Genomic DNA, 23778 nt, shown 5'->3' with positions numbered 1-23778 from the left:
CACAGGATCACTGAGTCTGCAGGTAAAAGAAATTGGTTTGCTGAGTGTGGCGAACACTAGCAGAGCTAGCCCCACCAGCTTCTGGTCTGCCTTGCAGGTAAATGTCCATATTCCTGTGCTGGTTACACAGTGCTCCGGTCGAGTAGTTACATGCCGGTTTAACACAATCACAGTCTATACACAACTTCATCTCCATTTTACAGATCAAAACAACCAAATCGGACTTTGCTGCAGGACGCCATCTGTCATCTATGCCTGTTTACATCAGGAGAGTAGAACATTAGCCATTAACTGGTGATACAGCCTGGACAAGTGGTGCATGGCTGCACTACCATTTGACACAACACATGAAAAAAATGAATAACTTGTTTAACCTACTAGTAATTCCGGTGACAGATAGAAAGCTTGATGACATTTAACCACTTAAACAGATACATCCCTAAAATGAACATGTCTAGAACTGTTTACTTACCACACATAAGATTTACCTCTTATGTTACAGCCTCAATCTGGAGACATTTCTCACATTTATATTATTTGTTTGGATTTAGTTAAGGTATTTATATTGCTGGCAATTTAAGGATTGATCTGCAAATGCATTTTAAGTTGACTAAAATGTTTATGGAATTGATTTGTTGGAAAATTACTACACTTTTCAATATGGAACACATTATACTTCTGTCATAGTGTTCTAGTGAAGTCCACTGCTGTTATTCACTTATTGAATTGATTATCTGATTTTGTAATTCATTACAATCAGGCGTAAACTAGCTACCTTTATATCAGATCTGGGAGATAATCAGATCTATCACTCGGCTGCAAATCTTCTGGAAATTCCAACCAAGTGAACTCAACAGAGCATGGCAGAATTCTGTGATGTTCTTCCTTAAAGCCAGCTGCATGAGAAGTAAGGGCCGAACCCCTGTGTTTTCCAGCCTAAACATTATCATTTACTGGTCTATATGTACTCTCCTCGCAGTCTGCCAGCTGTGTTGCTATGTACCATGCCTCCTGATAGGACCATGTTGATCCAAGCCTGACAGCAAATCAATACAATGTATTCCCCTGGCATCAGTGTTGGTGGATATAAAAAAATGTCTTTTGAGCTCAGTCTCAGAACATGAAAGGGATCACCATGTAAAGGGGGTGTCGGTGTGGTTTAACTTCTCCACACTTTGGTATAAATAAACAACAGAGCGGTCACAGGGCTTAGTGAGAGATTTGCTGCTGTGCAGTATTGGTTTTTTGACTCCACGGTGGGTATATTTATTCAAAGATAATGAAGTTGCACTCCTATGTGCTTTCTTATACATGCATTGTATGCATTTTGTGTGTCCCACTTTACCATACAGATCCTCAGGGACTGGTGGACATGTCTGCTTTCCCATGTTGTATGCAGAATGTCTGAAATACGCAGCAGAAAATAGTGCTTTCCTTTAAATTAGCAATGTTTACGTTTCGTCTAATAACACTTGTTTTTGATTTTTGATTCAGAATCTTAACTTATGGATTAAAAACTTTGCAAGTATCCTCATCAATATGCAAATCTGTGTTATGGCCATTGAGCTTAGAGGGCTGAGGGGGCTGAGATTTGGCTGTATGCTATGTATCCACTCTTCCAACCTTTGGCTCATCCTGCTCTGACACCTACAGTGTCAAAACATTCCCTGAAGTCGAATGTGCAGTGGGCCAATTAAATTCTTCGCTAAGACTGCGTGGTTATCAGGGCATAACCTCTGTGAGAGACTGCGTTTTGTAGTCTGCTGAAGTCTCTCTCTGAACCTGGCCGAGGGATTGGCTGCGAGGCAAAAGCGGCAGCTCCCACAGAAGGTGGTCTGATCAGCCCTATAGATCTTCACTACAGGGGTTACACGCTAAGAGCCGGAGTGAGCCTGCGTCTTTGCTCCAACTTAATGCCTAACATCAGTCCCCAAAATCAACCGACAAACAGCTACATGGAAAAAACGCCTCGCCTCTTTGTGTGTGTATGCCAGACACTCTGGCTCTCTTCTTTGCACTCTTAATCTACCTGTTTATCCCTCCTCAGCCCAGCTAACCCTGTGCATCTCTGTCTTTTTGCACTCTGCTGTTAAATCCTTGCATTCCTCCTGTTAAATGTTCGCAGTAGCTGATACATGACAGTAATATTCTGTGGGGCTCTTTGATTATGAATACTACAGAAGAAAACACTTTGTCAGGTCCTTCTTATTCCTCTTCCTGTCAGATAAATGTAAGAGGGCCACTGTGCTAATGTGTGGCACTTCTGACAAACAACCACGTCACACTGAGGCTTTTAGTCAGACAGGAACATCTTGTGACAAACATTTCTTTCTTCTCCGGCACCAACAACACCCTAGATGGCAAGCATTTCCTGTGACCTTTCTGTTTGTGGCTTTTCGTTTTTTAAAGAGTGTTTTCATTAAAGTGATTATTTGACATGCAGTAGTTGCAGGAATGTTTTCACACCAGCAAGACCAAGACAAGCTGTGAATTTCTCTCAGCATGTTTTTTTCAAAGCCTAACCACCTAACCCTGAGTGTGAATTGGAGTGAACCTCAGCGGGATTAACAGTAACGAACGAGAGTGGTACTTTATGACTCCTGCTCTAAGACCTCTGGTTTATTGCACTTCAATACTTGTGCTTAAAAGACAAACATGAGCAGATATTTTTGACCGCGGTCTCTTGATGTAGTTCAGAGGTGGGCCTGTGGAGATGAACAGGCCTCGGTAGCGGTCAACCTCAGCCATTCGTTCCTTGCAGTAATGAGTCTGAGAGTATTTCTGCTGTGGACTCTTGATGATGAGCAGCTCTGTCCTCCAATGTTCCACTCTCATTAGAAGAAGGAAGATGAAAGTGAAGCTCTAATCTGGCTCTGTTTGTTGCTTTCCTATACTGTATGTTATTGCCATTAAATGTTTGCAGGGGAAAAATAGGTAGTAGAAAATAAATTGAAGTTACTAATTCCACAATAATTTCCTAGAATGTTTTATCCTCTTATTTGTCTGTCTGTGCTTTTAACAATGTGCATCACTCATGTCCATTGTGTTCAGTAACAAAGGCCTCTATTCCGTAGTATTTCTTGGGCTTGTCATTCAGATCCAGGGGGAATAATGACATATTTATTCAAACCATGATTACAAGGATGAGTCAAATAATTAGCTTTTTGGAGCTATATTGAAATCAGATCTGTGAGATAATCATCACATGTCACTGTTGAAAAACCCACCAAAAATCATCAAAAACTAGAAAGCAGTGAATCGGATTAAAATCCCAGAATACGGCTGTATCTGCATGTCAATAAGCACAATTAAGGGTAATGAGAAATACATGACAGATTGTTATTTACACTGTATGAAGGTATTGTAGTGTTAATAATCATGGGTCTAATGGAATGAGTTAATTTAGCATTAAGACACGTTTTCTTTCTAGTGTTTATCACTTGAATCCTTTTGACTAATTAAGAAGCAGATGTCGCGCTGAGGCTCTCTGCTGTTTAACAGATTCATCTAATTAATATATGAGCTGCACATTTCAATTGAGTGTGAAAGATATGGACAGCAACTCCAGGAAGAAATACAACGCCTCAAACAAGCAAACAACGTAACAAGTAATTTAAGCTTCAGCAAAGTTAATGAAGAAACAGTTAGAAAGTAGAGATTGTTCTATGCATTGACTGTGTAATACGATGGATGACACGTCTTCATCTCCTTGCATTGAAGAAAAGCAAAGCCAAAATAACTCCACGACATATTGTGCTTGTGACATCCCAGGGCTTGACGTAACCAATGGCTTGATGGCCCGGGGCCAGTGAAAGCTCATGCATGGTGATGATTGGCCCGTTGCTGGCCCACTCGGACCAGTGACTGCCAATCAGAATCTTTTTCATTTACCACCAATCAGAGTCCGAGAAGTTTGCATGTTTTAAAAATATGTCTGCATTCTCAAGACACGTGATTGATTAACTGCATGGTGATTCGCTGTTTTACACATGAGGATGACGGGCAGAATGTTGTGGGCGTAATTTTGCATTTTTACCCCTGTGGTAGTCCAATGGCATACTCACACTAGGCCATCTGTAGCGTGCCCAAGCACGTTTCACCATAGTTTGCTAAATCGTGTGAATGCTCATTGACGTGCCCAGGCATACACTTCTTTGGTCCCAGCACGGTTGGAAGAGGCGTGTTTCAGCATGTACGGTAGCTCATGCATGAGCACACGCACAGGTAGACAACGTGAGCATGGTGTATAATGATGTAACGCCCCTATGCACAATCAATATGTATCATAAATAATAACCGTAATGGTCCGAATACAACACGTTTTTTTCCTTTGAAATACTTTTGAAAAAGCAGGATTGTCTACACTTTTTCATGCCAGCACAGAGCAAACAGAAGGAAATGAATTATGTCAGGCTGCCAAGTTTGCTCAAACAAAAGCAGCAGGACAACACGTCTCAAGGATGAGAGGAAACATAGCCGAACTTAAACTTCTGTCAAAAGAAAGACAGTAAAAACGATGACTCCTGTATGCTGGCAGAAGCAGGAGGCTTAACGATCAACAGGAGCATAATACGCATGAGTGAATCCACAGCGTGTATGCAGGTCATCAATCGGCATTACAGGGTCTTCCATAAGTTGATCAGGATGAGGTCTGGAGAAATTCAACACAAATTAATAATTAGACAGCTGCATAACACTACATGTCTGGAAACACAGTGGAGCAGGCTGGCATTGATATGTTGTCCCTCAGTATACAATCATATTAATAATTTATTAATTCATTTAAATATATTAATAGATTTATATATACATATATAAACTATTTTCTGCTTTTTTCTATATATATATATATATAAAGAAAATAGCAGACTCTTTTTTTTTTTTTTTTAAATCAATCAATCTTAATTTATATAGAGCCAAATCACAACAATTGTTATCCCAGGACGCTTTTACAAAAAGAGCAGGTCTAGACCATACTCTGTTAAATTATTAATAAAGACCCAACATCAAGACAGGATAAGATCCAGTCTGCATCGGTCCCTCAACAGGACTCAGTCTGATCTAATCTTAATCCACCATGAGCAGAGCGCTTTGCAGTATTTAGCAAGTTACAGTGGCAAGGACAAACTTCCTTTAACAGGCAGAAACCCTGAGCAGAACCAGACTCATATTAGACAGCCATCTGCCTCAACCGATGAATCCAGTCCAGTGAAAGTATACATGGGGCCAGTTAAGGGCCTGTGGCAAAAAAAAGTTATGTTGATCACTACATCATTTTGAGCCAGTGCCTGTGCAGGAGGGATCTGCTTGTGGAGTCACAGCACTAATGTCCTGCCTCTTCCACCAACCAAAACATGCATTTAACAAACAGCAAAGGTCCCTTAGGTCAGCACAGTCCACATCATAACAGCAGACACTCAGGCTTATGGAAAGTTCAATGAACCTTGTTGTTGGTGTTTTGTTATGTGTCCTCTCGCTGGTCCTCTTCTACTCTGCTAATTCAGTGCACACTCCAACAGGATACTGCATTTGTCAACAGAGCTGTTAGTCATGTTGTTTTACCTCTTTTCATAGCTTTAAATAACTAATTCAAAGCCAACTTCTTTGAAAAAGGAACACTTGGATAAACCAGCATGATGAGACTGAATTTTTGTAGAAAAAATGTTCGACAAAAACATTTGGAGATGTATTTTGTTCCACTTCTAAAATGAGGTTAAAATTTTGGGAACAAAGTTTGAATACATTTCCGTAAATGAAAAATGAAATGTTGAGAAAAAAGTCAAAATCAGTTTTAAGAAAAATTGTAGCAACTCACTGCTTTGCACTGCTGCTTTATACTCAAAATTTTTATTTTAACTTTTTCGTAACATTTTATCTTTATTCACGAAACAGAATTTTGACTGTTTTGTCAACTTTTCAGCTTGATTTAGTAAATTGCAGTTTGACCTAATTCTAAACATTTCTTTTTTTCTCAAAGTGCAAATTGAATCAAAATCTTCTCCCTCGTATTATATTTTAATATACTACTCCTCTGTACCTATCTGTTAACATTGAGGAGGCTGATTTCATGATCTGTACTGCTGCAAATCACTAGTCAACCAAATGTTTTGTCTCCTCCGTCATGAAGTTGTCATGTTGGCAAACAGTTTAAACAGTCTACAGTTCCATAATAATGATCTTCAGCATTAAAAGTGTTGTGATGATATCAATTATATTTTATCTTGTAGTTAACATATATATCAGAAATAATGAACATGTCCATATTCTTAAGCTTTACATTAGAATATAACCTGTTACTTAAAGATCCTGTAAGGAACTTTTGGGTTGAGTTGATTTTTGCGCTCCATGTGGACTACGCAGTCTTTGCTGACTTTGTTGAGTGTACATAGTGTTTCTTGACAAAAAAAAGTCCTAATGCTCTGAGCATGATGACGCTACAAATTGTTTTGTGTTTAATAAGACATCAGAGAAACTGCAGTTTTTTCCTGGACAATTACAATGTGTTTGATCCTGTGGATGATCCGCTCTCCTCTCTGCGCCATGGCCAGTTTGATTTTAAGTTTTGATTTTAGTAAATTGACGAGGTCTAACTGCCACTACAATTAGATTTTAACAAAATTCCGCCGGTGTGTCTGGAAATCAAATTAGGAATGAATTCACAGTGCTGTGTGTCATGCGTAAATGCGTGCCACGCTTCTGTTGATGAGATTCTGCTTCCATTGGATCATGGCCAGTGTCCAATAAACTCAGCTGAAACAGTATCATTCAGAATTTTAACCAAAGAATCAACTTAGACCCAATAGTTAAGTTACTTAAGTCGCTAATATTACGGTTAGAGTACTAACACAGTAAAGTAATAAACAGTCTCAGTAACTTTAGCATCTCTCTTACTTTTCTGGGTTCATCCTGGACAGATGTCTGTTAAAGTTTGAGCCTGTCTTTTTCCTTTCCTTGGTAGGTCTTAAATATCCAACATGTTGCCCTGCTTTCACTGCATTTACAATGAAATCTTTGAAAGAAAAATGCAATGCTGGTACTATCTCTTTATCCTGGCAGACGTCATGTGAACGCGCGTGCCAGCCCTCGCTCTGAACGGAATGAATCATATTGATAATACAGTCGATGTCAATATATAAGACAGAGTCCTTCTCTCTATCATTCAAGTCCTAATGCAGTCAATGCTCGAGTCCGAGTCTAAGTCTGAGTCATCAGTGCTCGAGTCCAAGTCGAATACTACAACACTGCTTTCAGTAGTCAAAATATCACTCAATCAGATTCTTTCCCATAGAACATATAATTTAAAAAGAAAAACGTTTGTATTAACAGCATGCAGTATATCACTCAGTCTGGCACCTACCCTCGCCAGTGGTTTCAGACATGAATAATAACTATATAGACGTACTTTCAGTCTGTTTCATAACCAGTTCAAACTCCTCACAGGAGCTTTAATGTCTTGAAAGGCATCTCGACATATCCAGTGTGGCAGACGTGAATCTGATTCTGCTCGAGGTTTCTGCCTGTTTCAAGGAAGGTTTACTTCATGCTGGCTCATTGGTGGAATGATTTTGGGACTTGCTCAATAATACAGTGAAGAATACAGTCTAAACCTGCTCTGTGAACTGTGCGCCATGTGATAAATATTTTGTGGTTTAGAGCCTTATGAGAAAACAGAAACATAACTAGAAAAACATTGAATAGCAGACTGAAATAAAAACACCTTTAACTGTGTTTTTACCATCACAATGTATCAACAGTGTGAGTTTTATATAATCTACTGTATCATTAATCTTGACTGCTACAGAGTTGGCGGTCAGCTTCTATCTTGCTCCAGTTATAATGAGCGTGGAGGTGTGTTGACAAGCTTGATCTTACAAGATAAGTGACACCAAATATCAGTGAAGGTGACTAAGAGCACATGATTACTATACAGTCTGGCATATGCCACATGAAAGCATGATGAGTCTCCTGCCACAGATTGTCACATCACTTCACTTTAACTGGGCTGTCTTGCCTTCACGGCTTAATTGAAGTGATTTCAGGTGTTTGGTTACACATGTGACAGACAAGGGAAAGTGTCTTGACTAGAATCCACCACCTTCTATAAATACTCCTCCCCCATCCACCTCCACAGCCTGGGCTTCAACTCAGAAAAGAGGTAAGTGTGACACCTAGTGGTCTCAACAGGGATTACAGCTTGTATTTATAAGCTCCTTTCATGAGGAGAGTGCATATTAATCATCTATGATTAGTGGCAGGAGAGTCATCCTCAACAAAGCATAATTATGGTTGCTTCCATAAATCTATCACTTCAATTTGAATAAAGCCTGTTGCATGTACAGATATGCACATTCAATGATTAAATTATTCAGAAAACAACCTAAATTCCATATTTAAATGACCTGGTTTCTGTTTTTCTGCAATACACCATAAGGAAATTACACACTTGGTGTCATGTGTGTTGATTGCAACTAAAATATGTTCCATGTGAGGTTTAAAACTATGAATCCTTAGGCCAAAGTCAACAGGGGGTTAAGACGTCCCTGAGCACCACAGTCTTGGCAGCTGAAAGACACACACTCCATATTGAACTCCAATGGAGCCAAGTGTCCTCAGACTCTCTGGTGGAGGCTGAAAAAAAAGAAACAGCCTATCTGGAGAGATTGTTTTCACAGTATGCCGAAAACTAATTACAAGCAATAAATTAATTTCACGCTACTGCTTTGGAATTAATTGCATCTTTACAGAAGTGACTGGAAGTGATGGCTCAAGCAGCTCTGATAAGGGCGGACACACAAACGGGTCTATTGAATTATAGGGCTTATCGCTGCAGTTGCTTTACATAAGGATGGATGTGATAATCCTTGAAGAAATTATCTAAAACTCTGGTTTGTTGTCGTTTTAATTGCGGGGTAAGGTACTTTTGTCGTGCATCTCTCATGGCACGCACACACATGGCACGCACACACCATATGTAAGGACATCTGAGCTTGCTGTTTTGAGCTGCAGGACTTAACAGAAATGTTTCTTTTCCACTATTTTTATAAATTCTTTAATTAAAATGTGTGAAAACTTAATTCAGAGCAGTGATAAGACTGAGGCTAAACTAGGCGTCTCTGTCTTTCCTCCCCGCTCCTCAGTTAGGACTCCCATGATACATTTCACACCCGATGAATGGAACGCAGCTACAAATAAACTTTGAGTCAAAGGATTATTTGCTGTACAAGTAATATTCACTCCTAGGTCTGAATGCTGTGTCATCACTGTGACCAGTTTGTAAGTCAGACTCCTTACTGCACAGCAGAGAGCACTGACTCTCAAATCCACATAATATTAAATGTCTGGTCCAGGGTTAAAGACAGTGCATGAAATTCTTCAGAAATACAAAAAAAGTACCAACAAATGTGACTCATCGCAGCTTTTCATGTCAGATTTCTTATGTACTAGTCATGCACAAAAGCTTTAATTTCTGCAGAGAATTGTAATTAATGAGAAAAAAGGCTGTTTATTGATGAAAAAGAGGTAATAGAAGGTTCCTCACAGTGCTTGGAGTGGAGATATTTGGGTTAACTGCTTATTTTCATTATTTTTAAGTTAAGTGACTTTTCAAGATTCTTCTAATTGGCCCCAGTGGGATTTATGAGCAAAAGCCTTTGATGTTCACATCTCGTTCACATCCTCCCATAAGTGCGACGGTATTATTGTAATCTGTGCAGATAACATTGTTGTAGTTTTTTTTAACAAGATTCCAGTGTTTGATTGTGGCAAGAGACCAGATTTCACTCCAAGATTACCCCCCCCAACACCCCCCACCTCTGCTTTCTGCTGTCATCTTTGATACTCATCACTCCAATCACATGACAGATGGTCTTATCTAGACTATAATTATATTTCCAGGTTCACATTTGGAAACCATTACACTGATACATGATCTGTGCGTCATCCTTACAAAGAGTTGGGCATTGTTAGCAAGTGTTAATGCTTTTTGTATAATCTATAAATTAATAATCTATATTCAGCATAAGAATAATGAGATCACAAACTCATTAGGGATTTCAATTCATACTTCAATACACTATATCATTTATTTATGGAGGTGTATGCATAAAGAAAAGCTTCATATCTACAAGATCCTTCCTTATTCTCATGATTTGAGTTTTCCCGGAGTGCCACCGCCCTGGGGCCCTGAAGTGGGCATGTCGCAGGCGGGCCCTGCCTCTTTTAACGCACTACACTAGAACAATTTGATGAAAAAAGACAATAGGGTTGGGGGGGCGGATTGTGGTGCATTAGTGCACCGGGGCTCTCTGACCCAAGTGGTATCATCTGCACCAGTGGTGATCTTGTTACACAAATAGAACACAGCACAGCGGCAACCCTCTGTGACCCAAGCTTCAGTAATGATTGTGGACAATAAGGGTTGCTTAATCATTGGTATCACTGCACGGTGTTTTTGGCGTCATGGTGAGATGGTCCCTCTCCATCTAAGTGTCTTAGGTGTCTCTCTCCTTCTCTTTCCCTGTCCCTTTGTATATCTTTGTATATTCCTTTTTTTACTTTATTTTTTTGGTCCACCTAGGTGTGCACGCCCTCTTTTACAGAACATGATATTAGCTGTCAATAAAAGATAGGCCAGAGTTCTAAGAGGGATGGTGATGGTCGCATGCACAGTCACAAGCACAGAAGAAAAATGTTTTCTTCCTTTTCTTTTGCTGCAAGAATAAATTGCATTAATATTTGATAGTTTGTGACAAACATGACACAAACCAGAAATATATATGCAGACAAGAGGAGAAGAATAAAAAATAAAATAAAAAAAAAGATCCTTCCTTTTCAATAATGTATTCAAAGGGACATTGATTGAACACTACAACAGATTTCCTCTTACATACAATCTGTTTGAAGGACAGCTGATAATAAATTATTTTATTATATTTTACTAGTGACGCTAAAATGTAGCTCAGCAGAACAGCACTACTGGCATGGGTAGAACTTGATGATAACAGGAGGGGGCAATGATAGTCCACGTTAAGTGCACCAACTTGATCTGCAGAAGAGGTAAACATTAGCTAGTAGGTGGAGAATTGTTCTCTTCATGTTGGGTAAGATCAGTGCCACACCCAGTAAATCATTCACCAGGGTACACACAGGCAGAGCACAATGATCAACTGTGTCTGCTCACATATCCCCTTCTATCTTTCAGCCAAAGTACAAAAACAAAGTGGTATGAGGAAGCTTTTGTTTTACATTTCACAAGTTAATGTTCTTTGGAATTATACTGTAACTTGAGTTAGAGCTGCTAGCAAAGCTGTACTCTTTGGCTACAGGTTATTTCAAAATGCCTGAAGAAGAAGCATTATGAATTGTCCTCCATTAAAAGTCTAATGCTGCAAGAGAAAAAGTCTACCAGAAGAATGTCTGCTAGATTACTACTAACTCTGCACAAATGGGGTGTGTCAGATTCCCTTTCCAAAGCTTGCCAATGCATTTTTACAACTCATTTACGAATCTTGTACAGGGTCAGTATTGTACTCAGACAGTTTCAGGCAGTGTCGGTAACACCTCACTCCTCCCTTTCACGCCCTTGTGCTGACTTTGACAGGATTACTGTCTTAATGGTGCAACAACCTCTGTGACACTGCGGGCTGAAGCTACGCCCAAGCGGCGGTCAAGAGTTGCTCTGGAATGTGTTTGCACAGATAATTACAATGTGATTTAGAAAACCAGGCACAGACAGTCAACAAACATGTCTTATGAGGTGAATCACTTGGTAAATGGAAATTATATTCTTAGAAAAAAAAAACATCCTTTTGTCTTGTGTAATGTGTTTTTTTATTTTATCTTTCTTTAAAAAATATATACAAAACACAGTACAAACATTTCAAATTAGCCAAACAAATTAAAAATCTAACATTATGTTGAACAAAGGCTATCAACAAAACCATTAAAATACCCAGATGTGTTATTTATTGATAGAAAACCCTTATATGACAACAACTGCCACACTCAACCAGTAAAACCAGCTTCTGCCACCCACTGAAAGGACAAGCAGGTACAGCTGATTGATGAATGAAAAAACAAACCTCTAAAAGCGAACAACACATAACACACAACACAAAGTATGTACAACTTACTGCATATGCATAGTTTTCAGTGCAAAAGACTTAACCAAAAAACAGCCAAAAAAAATTAACTTACAACAATAAGCAATAGCGGAGCAGTGTGCACACATTGATGCCACCTGCTGATTCTTTCTCTCATTCTTGTTCAGGGGCGGACCAAACATTCACTTCCTAGGCCTCTCTACATACTGTGAAAATTCAACACCATTCATTCTGAGCTGTACTGTTCATGTCTTCTTGCAGACTTCTGCCAGACTTTTGAACTTTGGTCCCAGTGTGTTTAGGAATTCGAGGTTCTCAGTGTCGCCAAATTCACTGCAGCATCCCACGGAGCCAGCGTTAGAGCCCACCCCCTCGTACCCATAGGAGTGGATGATGTCCTCTGCATAGCGTCCGTCGTCCTCTGTTCCAAGGTAGGGCAGCTTCTGCAAGACAAAAGAAGAATGGGAGAGGAAGCGTGTTATTATCTTGTGTTGCTGTGAGCAAGGAAAGTAATACACCATGTGATAACACAAAGCTGCAAGGATATGAGTGGCAGTCAGATATTGCACTGAAAACAAACATCTGACCAACAAGTTAGAAAAAAAATGTGTCTTCCAAAGAAGTTGAGGAATATTAAAGTTTAACCAAGGATACTATCACGGCTTAGAGAACAAGATTATATTACACGTGAGACCTTCCTAAGCTCTAACAGATAACAGAGTTATTAAACCTCAGAGAATGAAAGGTGTACACATCCAGACACATTTGATTTCTACCACTTTTGTGCCAACTCCACATGATAGGCATAGTTTATGTCTTACTAGATAAATCAAAAACCAGACACTCAAAAAACTATACAATAACTAAAACGAAAAAAAATGTACCTGTTGTAGATAGCGGCCATTTGTCTGCCAGGTTTGAAGAAAAGATGAGTCCTGGGCAACGTATCTGCTGTCAAACTCCATACCACTACCAAGCAGCTGACCTCCATTGTACCCTGAGCCATAACGGCCACCAAACTGGCCAGTATAGTACTCAGTTGTTGTGCCACCAGTTGTGTACAGTCCAGTATCCTGTGCACCCATGCCTCCCATGGTGCTCATGCTCTTGGTCCCCGGCCATCCTGCATTCACATCCTTAACCGAGCCCTTCACCATTGTGTCGTTAATAATGGTGGGAACAGTGATGAGACTTGCATCCTGTACAGCAAAATCAAAATGCAACAGCAATCAAAACCAAGAAAACGAAAGAAAGATAGATAATCAGTTCATCCCTGGTTTTTCTCTGCTTAGGTTTGAGCCAAGGCGCTTCTTTCATTATCATGTCCTTACCACTTCCTCTCCTGGGGCTTCAGTGTTTGATTTGAGCAGGATTCCTCCGCTGTCTCCAACATCTTCAAGCTCCATTTTCTCTCTCTTAGTCGCACAGAAAAAGGCGAGTAGTAGGCCTGCGATAACAATGAAGGAATGTCAGAAATGAGTGCATAAAGATTGCATTCCTAATATACAGCCTGGCAGGTGTAGAAGACATCACACGAGTTAGCAGTATGGCATTGTACCCTGTATAATACTAATATTACTCATTTCCTAATATATAATGCATAATTCAGTCTCTCTATCTCTCTTTTTGAGCTCAGTTTTATTATCAACACAATGTTGTATAAACAATTCTGCTGGGCGAGAGTATAGCGCTGAGGTTACTCACCGAGCAGGAGGAGGAGGGCCAGGGGCAACAGCAGAGCCAGTATACCCATTGGCCCTAATGACACGCTGCTTGCCTTGGCCAAGCAGACTCCGTTCTTGCACTGGCAGATCCTTACTTTGGCCGTCTGTTCTTCACCAAAGCCCTGCAGATCTTTAACCTCCACGGTAACATGGTGTATCCCTGTAGGAAGCTCTTTAAGGTGCTTCAACGTAGCTGCTGTGCCTAAGGAGGAAGCAGATGTTAAAAGTCGGATGAAATCCAGGTTGGCCATGAAAAAGCAAGAATCTCAAGAATCAACCTGTGTACTTAAAATGTCCCTTGCACATAGTCGGTGGAAACCGATATAATTGCACACAGGAAGATTTTCTTACTATAAAATGTCTCACTCACTTCTTCATGGACGCATTCATAATGTTCATGTTTTGTATTTGTTTAACATGTGAAAGTAATGTAATTATAATGATGTATCTCTCAAGTTGTTAGAAGTGCCATGTTTCCATATATTTTTATAAAACATTTTTGTAAATCTCTATGCATGTGCGGCCTCATAAACTGTAAATTTAATTACTTTTTTGTTATAATTATTATCCTTTTTTTTTTTTTAACCCTCCTGTTATGTTTGTTTCTCAGGAACAGCAATAATGTTCCTGGGTCAATTTGACCCAGGGCATATTCAATTATCAAAAAAGAAATCCCAATACACATTTTTTTTTTTTTATCTAGTTATTTACTCAATTACTAACCATTTAAATCAAAATTTAGTCCATTGGTGGTTTTTAATTCTCACAGATCATGGTGCAATGAGGATAACTCACTCATTTTTCATTTAATTTCATATTAAAACTTGTTTAATGTACATTGGAAAGCTCTAAATATAAATACAATAGTTTTACAGATCATAGATTTTTGTTTATTTTATTTTGCATATTGATTTTTTTTAATTTTTTTTTATGAAGTGATGTTGATAAATTAACACGAGAAAACCTCTTCTGTCACATGCTGCCCATATTTTTATGCTGCATTAAGCTGGTTTGGAAGGCATATATTGCCTAAAGTAGACTTTAAAAGGGGTCAGTTTGACCCACAACATAACAGGAGGGTTAAATATGTTTTTAATTATTATTCTTTTTTGAAATTTCTGTTATTTATTTATGTGTATTTATTGTTGTTTTAATTGTTTGGATAAGCGGTGTGGGTGGGGGGGGGTGTATGTAATTGAGCGGTGTTTCATTATATCTGTGTGCTGTTCCAATGATGCTGACTCTTGTAAGCACTGTGAATTTAAAATAATAAAAGTTTTGAAAATCAAAGAAGTACTGTTTTCACTGTCTTTGATATACTACTTTGCGTCTTTATTTAAGAGCTAAGTCTTGTAGTTTTTCATGCACTGTTATTGGACAGCCATACTTAAAGGCCATAAAAATATTATAAATAGTCAACTGCCAAACTGTAAAGAAAGGACTCAGGGTAAGTTCAAATAAAAGTGCTCCAACATTAAAATGATACATATTCCTGCATCAACAATAATTAGCAAATTATGTTTTTGAAAGCAAGACTTCAGAATAAAATTATGTACTGTTATTTGTACTTAAATGAATAATCTGAATTCTTCTTCCACCACTGTGGATATTGACATCAACCTCAAAGCTTGGCCTGCAGCTGGCTTGTTAGCAGGCTAATAATTCTGTTTGAAATATAACTGAGACAAAAACAAACGTGTTTATGAGACTGTAAACACGTCAATGGGAACATGACACTTCTTGGAGTTAGGGGTTTGAACTTTTCTCACAAAGCTTTTACAGATATTTAAATAAAGTCTTGCTCTTGTACCCAATCATCTACATTCAATGTATGAGTATCTAACATGAATACAGTTATTTTTCTAAACAGTCCCTTTCAATATGTTCTCAATCAATAACTACAGACCCAACATAAAGCCTTTTTGTACAAATTTAAGTACCTACCATTATATCTTGTCAAAGACCATTTGCCGTCATGATCATGAGGCAAACTGAAGCTGAAGGGCGAAGAGAAGGGGGCCTGGTCGTTGTCCTCAGCTGTAACTAGCACAGAACCCAGCTCTCCTTCCTTCTCACACAACACCAGCTCTTTAGGGGGGATCATTGGCTTGTTGTCATTTTCATCCTCCACCACAATGATCACTGTTCCTGTACCTGTCTTGGAAGCTGAAAAAAAAGTTTGAAAAATGTTCGTACTTATTTAAAAATGTAAAAAAACAAAAAGGACATGCATACTAAAGACAAACAAGATCGGCTTAGTTGGCTGCATTTTGACGCTACTTCGATGTCACGTATGTGGGAATTTCAAATTCTGACAGGTAACTGGGAAACAAGCCCAATTTTCACGGTAACACCAGAGAACTGTGAGTCATAATGAATGACTAGTCTCATCAGATCTTGTCAACAGGTGTTCTCAGGAGAGACAAACCCCAGAGGAGTTTGTACAGACAGATACTGGAGAGGGTGGGGCTGGACTTCTTAGTTACTTTTGGCTGGAATAACAATGAGATCAAAGGGTTTGAGGTCTAATGACAAATACTATGATGCATCTTTGGTGATGTGACATGCGGACAAGACACTTTTTCAAACCACAGCTTCCTTAGTGACAGCGTGATGAATTATTTGCCAAACCCAACACCCAAAGCCAGTTTTAAAACAGGTTGAATATGAGAGTGAAGATACAGGCCCCAGCACTGTGTCTGAACCTGTCATTTATTTATTGGTCATGTTGCATCAGGCCCAGCAAGATTATGGAGGCACGGGAAAATTTATTGTACTTCTGTTATCCTAACAACGCAAGTTCCACTATTTGTGGTATAGTAACAGACTGAAATATGTGAACAGTTGCTTTAAAGGTAAATGAAAAAGAAAAGCGCAGCATTTATAAGCTACTTACTAGCATCAACAGCTCTCACTGTGGTAGTGTAGATTCCATCCTTGACAAAATGTGACTCTCTGTCAATAGTGTTTGCAACCCTAATCTCTCCATTGTCTCTGTTGATGTTAATCCATGAGGCAGGGTCTGTGGCCTTGTAATAACTGAAAAACAATAAGACAAGCACTTGTGAATAAGTAGAATATCCATGGATTCAGCAGTAAAAGTCTGCCCTCCAGTGTCTAAGACAGGTAACAGAGACTGGGGTTGGTGTCTTGATGATTTCTTGAACTGTGTAGGTTAGCAGCCAGTGTCATTACTATAAATTAAATATAAATTAAGATTGCTTACTTGATGCCTTCAGCGCTCTTGCTCTCTGGATCCAGAGCTTGGTAAGTTCCTATTAGACTGCCGTTTGGTGTGTTCTCTTTGACGGTGTAGCGGACTGTAGGAGCTGTGAATTCTGGACCTTCATCAACATTGCTGACCGCAACATTCACTGGGACGGACTTCCACGTAGCGCTTGTGCCTTTCAAATCAGGTACATTGCGTGCCAAAACCTCAAGATTTACTTTAGGGTTTTTTTCAAAATCCAAGGGCTGTAATAACAGGATGGAAGCTCATTGTAAAAACAACTCTGTTGATAGTGCAGCATTAGACACCTTTAGTTTCTGTTGAAATTAAATCTTTGCATCTTATTCAAAAGTTTACTGTTATCAACAATGTCTTCTTCATAACACCAACAATCACATGGAGTCTTACCTTTGCGACATACAAAAGACCTTCATTTGTTTTGGGGTCAGTGTCTATTCGGAAGTTTCCTTTCTCGTTTCCTTTGGTGAGAAGAAACTTTGCAACCCAGTTTGGTGTGTTTTTCAAATCCTTATCCTCAACAGGAATCCGGAGGATAAGTTTTTCACTTTCATTTTCTTGCACACTCGCCTCATACTAAAAAGAAAAAAACAAGAGTTTACACTTAAAGAGGGCAACAAATATTTTAAGGGGGTTCAAAAAAGGTCTAAAAACACTGTTATTTTTCCTGTTAAGAACTTACAGTTGGTTTAGAAAAAGTCGGGGGGTTGTCGTTAATATCTGTCAGAGTAATGGTTGCTGTTCCTGTGTTTGACAGACCATTAACTGCACCATTCATATCCTTGATTTGTACCAGCACCATGTGCTTGTCCTTTACCTAAAGATAAAATTTGACAAAAAAGGTAAGAGAACAAAGTTTTTAAAAACAAATACATTCAAGGCAAACAAGAATAAATCATTTTTGCAATATCATTTCAGGTTGTTATTTCTATAAATCCTGAATACATTGGCGCTCACCTCTCTGTCCAGTGTGTTGGTTTTTGTGGTGATGATTCCTGTCACTGGGTTGATGGCAAAAAGGTCCAACCCACTCAATAGAGAGTACTTGATCTTTACATGGAGGCTTCCCGCTTCATCTCTGTCTGTAGCGTTTACCAACCCCACAATTTCACCTGTGGTTTAAAGACAACCATGGAGTTAGAAACCACCTTACATTAACAGTCACATTCTGTAGTGCATGCTTTGTAATTAATGTCCCTAACCTATTTCACTTTTCTCAGGCACAGTGAACTGCAGAGCATCTTTGAATGTTGGAGCATTGTCGTTCACATCATCAATCCTTATTTCAATGTCCAAAGGTAAGTCGGTCTCCATATTTGTGAATCTGTTAAAAACCCTGGTCATTACCTATGAGAGAAACAGACAATTTCAAAAGATTGACTCAAAAATGCAAAAAGGTGCAAAGTTGATCAAATGCAGAAATAGCTTAATTTCTTCGACATGTTCTGATTTTAATTTTTTAAGGGTGTATTGCTTTGTCTCATGTGACAGTAAATATAAATTTGGGGCCCAAATACAACATTTTCTAGATCAAATATTTCATAGATTATTTATGGGTGGACAATTAATCAATTATAAAACAAAATACAGCTCATTTCACACTTACAACAAACTTTGGGTACGTCTCACGATCCACTGCTCTGTGCACAGACAACATCCCTGACTCCTTACTTAGGCTGAACACTCCTATTGGAGGCCTATCCACACCTGGTCCACTGAAGGTGTAGTACACTTCCTGATCAGATGCTGTGTCTGACACAATCTATGTTAGAAAACAAAAACAGAAATACACAAGTTAATACAGCTCTTATTCCTGAATTATGTTTCCAAAGCCAATGAAATGCCTGTGTAATCTCTTACAGCTGGAAATACTATGAAATTGGTGAGAAAAAAAAAAAAGAAAAAAAAGTTCAGCTTATTCCATATGACAATCTGGAAATGCAGGTAAGAACAAACCACAGGAATTAATCATCGTATAAAGTCAGCCAAAAGTCTTCGAAGCGCAAGGTGTGTCTGGGTGTGGGAATAAGATAATCTGGGAAATTATGTACAAGGGAGAAAAGAGAGGCAAGAGCTGCAAGAGGGAAAGGAAAAGCATTTGTGGGTTTGTGTTGGAAATAATACCCCAAATAATTAAAAGTTGTGTAACATAAAGCTTATCATAGGAACTGCAATGCTAAAGACACTTCTAATGTACAGACGTAGATTACCTTTTCAATATCTTTAGGATAAGGTCCCTCATCATTCTCTAGTATGTTGAAGGGAGGGGGACTCCACCGCCTCTTTGAGCGCTTCAGGAAGGATTGGTCTGTGTGCTGTAACATGTAGGAACATCAATCACCATTCTCATTCTATACATCCCAGAAAGCATACAGTCATGTTCAATCTTAATCTTACCCTGTCCCCTTTCCCCTTCCTTGTATTGTGGAGGTGCACTGCAATCTCTCTTTGCTGGCCAACGTTGTCTTCAACATACACAAAAAATGTCTCCCATGCTACTGGCACTGTAGCAGCAGCTTCGACTGACCCATTACTGTATATTGTAAATCTTGGATCGTATACAGTGAAGTGGATTGATTTGGTGTCGCAGTCTCCAACTTCCACTGAAATAACGAGAAAGGTAGAGGTAAAGTGTGGGTTACAGAACAAAAGCTGGTGCATGCAGGAAAGATATTAATGTACAACTGAGAAAAGGAATGAATACCTGTTGTGACATACTGTCCAGACAGTATTGTTCGTGGCGCGTACACGTACTGAGAGCTGGGGAGGTAACACGACTCCACAACGGACAGGATCTGAAGTAGGAAATCAAACTCTCAGTGAGTTTAAATATCAAATAAAAGGTGGTAATTTGTTATGAAACTGTCCCTCTAATAGTAAATAGTTACACTAATTTCTTCTTCACTGAAATTAATTACAATGTAAGTGTAGTGATACAAGTACAAAGCTTAAAGCTTTTGTTTTAAAACAGAGCATTGGAAGGACTTACCAGCAGCAGGAATATGTTGCAAATTAAAACATTCGCCATGTTTGAAGACCTCTGGCGGCTTTTAAAGTGTTCCGCACTAGGAAGCTGGACTCCACCGAGAGTTTAATGTCCAGTGAGTGAGTGACAGACGGGTCAAAAAAAAGCTCAAACTGAAGATACTCGTCTCTTCTTAGACTGGTGCTGTCACTTGTCAAGACAGGCGGACTTTACACTGAGTATAAGCCGCTACCGACGGTGAGTCAATAAAAAGAAAGACACACCTTGAATGCCACACCCAGCCTGTGAACCTCCCTAGAAGCACCAGCAGGCGATTCGAGGCGAAGCACCCCCAGGGCAGAGCTCAGTGCTCAGTCAGTGCGTTGTGTGTTGCTATCGTGCTGAACAAGTACATTCCTAAATGTTGGCAAATGTGTGTTATATCTGCCAGCAGGGGGAACCATTCTTCTAGTTAATTTAATCATTTTCAGACTTTTGGAAGACATTAACACAAAGCTAGACAACATCTAATCTTCATAGGAAGAGTTATTGTTGTCACATTTGAGAAAGTTACTCATATAAAAGCAAAATTATGTCTTATAAGGTTATTAAATGGGTGTCTAATGGCAAAGAAGGTGCATGTGCATGTGCTTTTGTCATGTTTTAATAAAGCATTATTTGAATTTTCTCAACTTAAACCACTTGTTTGTCTTTTTCAAAAGTATCTGCTCTGAGAAGCCTCTCCCAAGAGATTGACCCCTGCCTGCCCCTCCTCTCTTCCTCCATGGCTCCACTGAAGCATTCTGCTCAGAAATGGGCTCTTCACTTAACACCACAGGAATGTGTGCTGAATGAAGCCTGGTTGTGGGGGAGGCTCTGCTCCCACAGCGAGGCAATCGCTATCACCATAAACTACTGATAAAAAGTGAGAGCTGTCAGAGCGGCTAACAATTGGCCTGTGTCCTTTTAAACTTGACATCCAGTTTGGATGTACTGTAATAGTGTGGACATTGTTTGTGAGTGTCACAGGAAGTCAGGCAGCAACAGGAAAGGTGAGAAAAATGTCAGGAAGACTGGGTTGCTGTGAGTCAAGGGTGTGGACATAATGAAAGGTTTTGGGGCTTGGAGTCTTAACAGTGAGTTAACTACTGTCACTCCCAATGTGAAATGAAAGTGAATTATGTGTCGCAATTCATGTTTGGAGATAAAGCCTGTGGATTTCTACTTATTCTCACGGTAATGCAATCTCTAACATCCCCTTCACCCCCACACTGTCCATGTAATGTGGGATTAGGAGTTACAACAGAGGTGTTTTAGTTGCTGAAAATAACCAAAGCATTACTTCAGGCCCTTTTCTGCTGAGTGGGACATTTTGGAGACAGACAAAAGTGATTCATTTCTCAGAAAGACTCTTGCATCATAGTTTTTCATAGTCTATAAAAGAGTTCATCAGAAAATATCTTTACGTCACGTCAAAAGATTTCTCAATATCCATCTTGAACTTGACTGACAGTATTGTAGCCTAGTCATTTGGCAAATCTGTTTTTTTTATGATCTTCCCTAGTATCAACAGGTGTATCAATGACATGTAAGCTGTAAAATATATGCAAATTGGCTGCATGACGACAGCATCTCATTTGTGTTTCCAGAAAGCTCATGACAGATGTTTTACAACAACACAAGGCGCGACAGATGACACTTCCAGTTGTGTTGTAATTCAAGTGACAGCGACATGTATGGCCTGGGGTTAAAAAAAGTTTTCTGATTGACCCCAATTCACCTACTCCACCCCTCTCTTCATTCCTGTTGGATGAGTGCCAGCAAAGAGGCAGGGTGGGGCATTCACGTCATGCGTGAAGGATTGTATTTGGGTGAGACAAGTTGCTCACTAGTGTCTGTTTAGAAAATCATGTGACTAATAGCTATGTGATTATTAGTGTGTAGTTGTTTTATACTCAGATCATACTGAGATGCAAACACAATGAGGTGTACAAGCAACCAGGTTAGTTGGTTTTGCTTGGCACAGCTATCTGGAACAGTCAACCACAAAAATCCTGCAATAAATATGTCCTGTTCAAGTATTGCTTAAATGCGACTTATTTTTCTTTTTAGTACAGTAGGTTTTTGCTCAACATTGTAGTTAATTTTGCTTTTGAATTCTTATGGACTGTCTTTTTCTTTCAAGATTTGTTTTTTATTGGCAAAACGAAAGCTTTACAATACAGGTCGAGTATTTCAAACATATTTTCATGTTTTAAACATAGTAATATGAAAGCATATATATACACATACAAAAAAAGAAAAATAAATAATAATAATATATACATACATAAAATGAAATAATAACTATACTGTACATACATACATACATACATACATACATACATACATACATACATACATACATACATACATACATACATACACAAACACACATACACATACACACATACAAATAAATAAATATAAAAGACTATAATGTTAAATAAAATAATTGTATATATGTACTTCTAATGAGTAAACAGGTAAGTAGCTTAATAAAGCAATGAATATAACAATGATAATTAAAATAAGGGAAATAAAAGTTAGTTATAAGATAAGAAAAAAAAGTAGATTCAAAGTAGTGATTAAAGAATCATGAAGAGAAAATAAAAATGAATATGAATGAATTTACTTAACACACATATCTAGTTTGAGTTTGAATTATCTAATGAATGCGTCAACTGCAGTCAAGTGAAGAAATAAAATAAAATAAAATGCTGCTTTAACACCCCCTCCCCCATTACCCACCCTCTACCCTTGTATGGCTCTTTCAATTCTTTATTTTTTGTGTTTGCACCTACATTCATCCAAACATATTTCAGCTGGTGGTCCTTATGGACTGTCCTGACAGGAGTTTATTCCCATGCAAACAAATGGATTTCACAAAAAACTCACAATATAACTCATCAGAATTTGACAGCATTCCAAACCACAGCTTCCAGAGAAGGCAATTAAAGTATTCAAGCTATACACAAGAGTTACAAAGAAAACAAGCTATAATAACTAACATGGAGGAAGAGGTGCTGTCATACTGAATGCATTAGTGTCAGGGAGCTGCCTTGAAAATAAGAGAGAAATATGTTTGGTAAAACATTTTATTCTTGATTTTATGGTCTTTATTATTATTTACACTGTTCTCAAGTCCTCTTAAAACTATTGGTTGTACTACTGCTGCATGATTATTGATCCACTGTCTGCTGTGTTCTCAAGGGCTGTTCATTTGTCTGTCAAAATAGCCTTTACGTACACACCAGTGGCAGTTCATGTGTGGGGCAGTGTTGACACATATATGCTGCATCCTACAAAAGTTGTTTGGTCACTTAAACTGGACAGAAATTTGACACACCCAGCTCAAGTGACATGCTTGGTAACAGACTCGCTCTGCTGCATTTTCAGAATGCACTTAATACTCAACCAGACTATTAAACTTTTAGTGATCCCTAACTGATCTTGTATTCAATGAGCAATTTCGTGCCTGCCACTAGCGTTGTCAGGGGTTGTAGTTATTTACACATGTTTATCTCTGTCTGAGGTGCAGTTTTATCATGTCACCTATTATAAAGTGTCATTGAAACTGCCTATTCACCTTTGTGCTGCTATTAATGTTAGATACTGATAAAGCCTATGAACAATAATGTATTGCTCTCAAGGCAACCACTCTCACTCTGTGTAAAAAAAAAAAAAAGCCAGACTCAGGAG

General features: G+C 38.8%; 1 protein-coding gene and 1 long non-coding RNA gene across 2 annotated transcripts; one reads left to right on the top strand and one right to left on the bottom strand.

Moving 5' to 3' along the window:
- Positions 1 to 11941: 11941 nt before the first annotated feature.
- dsc2l (desmocollin 2 like) lies at positions 11942 to 20440 on the bottom strand. The gene is made up of 16 exons (XM_034703832.1): positions 20062 to 20440; positions 19777 to 19867; positions 19470 to 19675; positions 19283 to 19387; positions 18679 to 18834; positions 18275 to 18419; positions 18030 to 18184; positions 17755 to 17889; positions 17463 to 17648; positions 17052 to 17299; positions 16722 to 16864; positions 15770 to 15991; positions 13806 to 14027; positions 13433 to 13548; positions 12986 to 13300; positions 11942 to 12544 (listed from the first exon to the last, which is right to left on the bottom strand). The coding sequence occupies exons 1-16, from the start codon at positions 20098 to 20100 to the stop codon at positions 12347 to 12349; spliced, it is 2682 nt and encodes an 893-aa protein (XP_034559723.1). The 5' UTR covers positions 20101 to 20440; the 3' UTR covers positions 11942 to 12346.
- LOC117827293 lies at positions 20059 to 22127 on the top strand. Its single transcript, XR_004634183.1, has 2 exons — positions 20059 to 20295; positions 20760 to 22127. It is a non-coding gene; the product is annotated as an uncharacterized LOC117827293 (long non-coding RNA).
- Positions 22128 to 23778: the final 1651 nt, after the last annotated feature.

Source organism: Notolabrus celidotus, chromosome 15 (assembly GCF_009762535.1).
Source record: "Notolabrus celidotus isolate fNotCel1 chromosome 15, fNotCel1.pri, whole genome shotgun sequence".
Classification (NCBI taxonomy): Eukaryota; Metazoa; Chordata; class Actinopteri; order Labriformes; family Labridae; genus Notolabrus; species Notolabrus celidotus.
The sequence above is the reverse complement of the archived record's forward strand: the minus strand, read 5'-3'. Positions and strand labels throughout refer to the sequence as shown.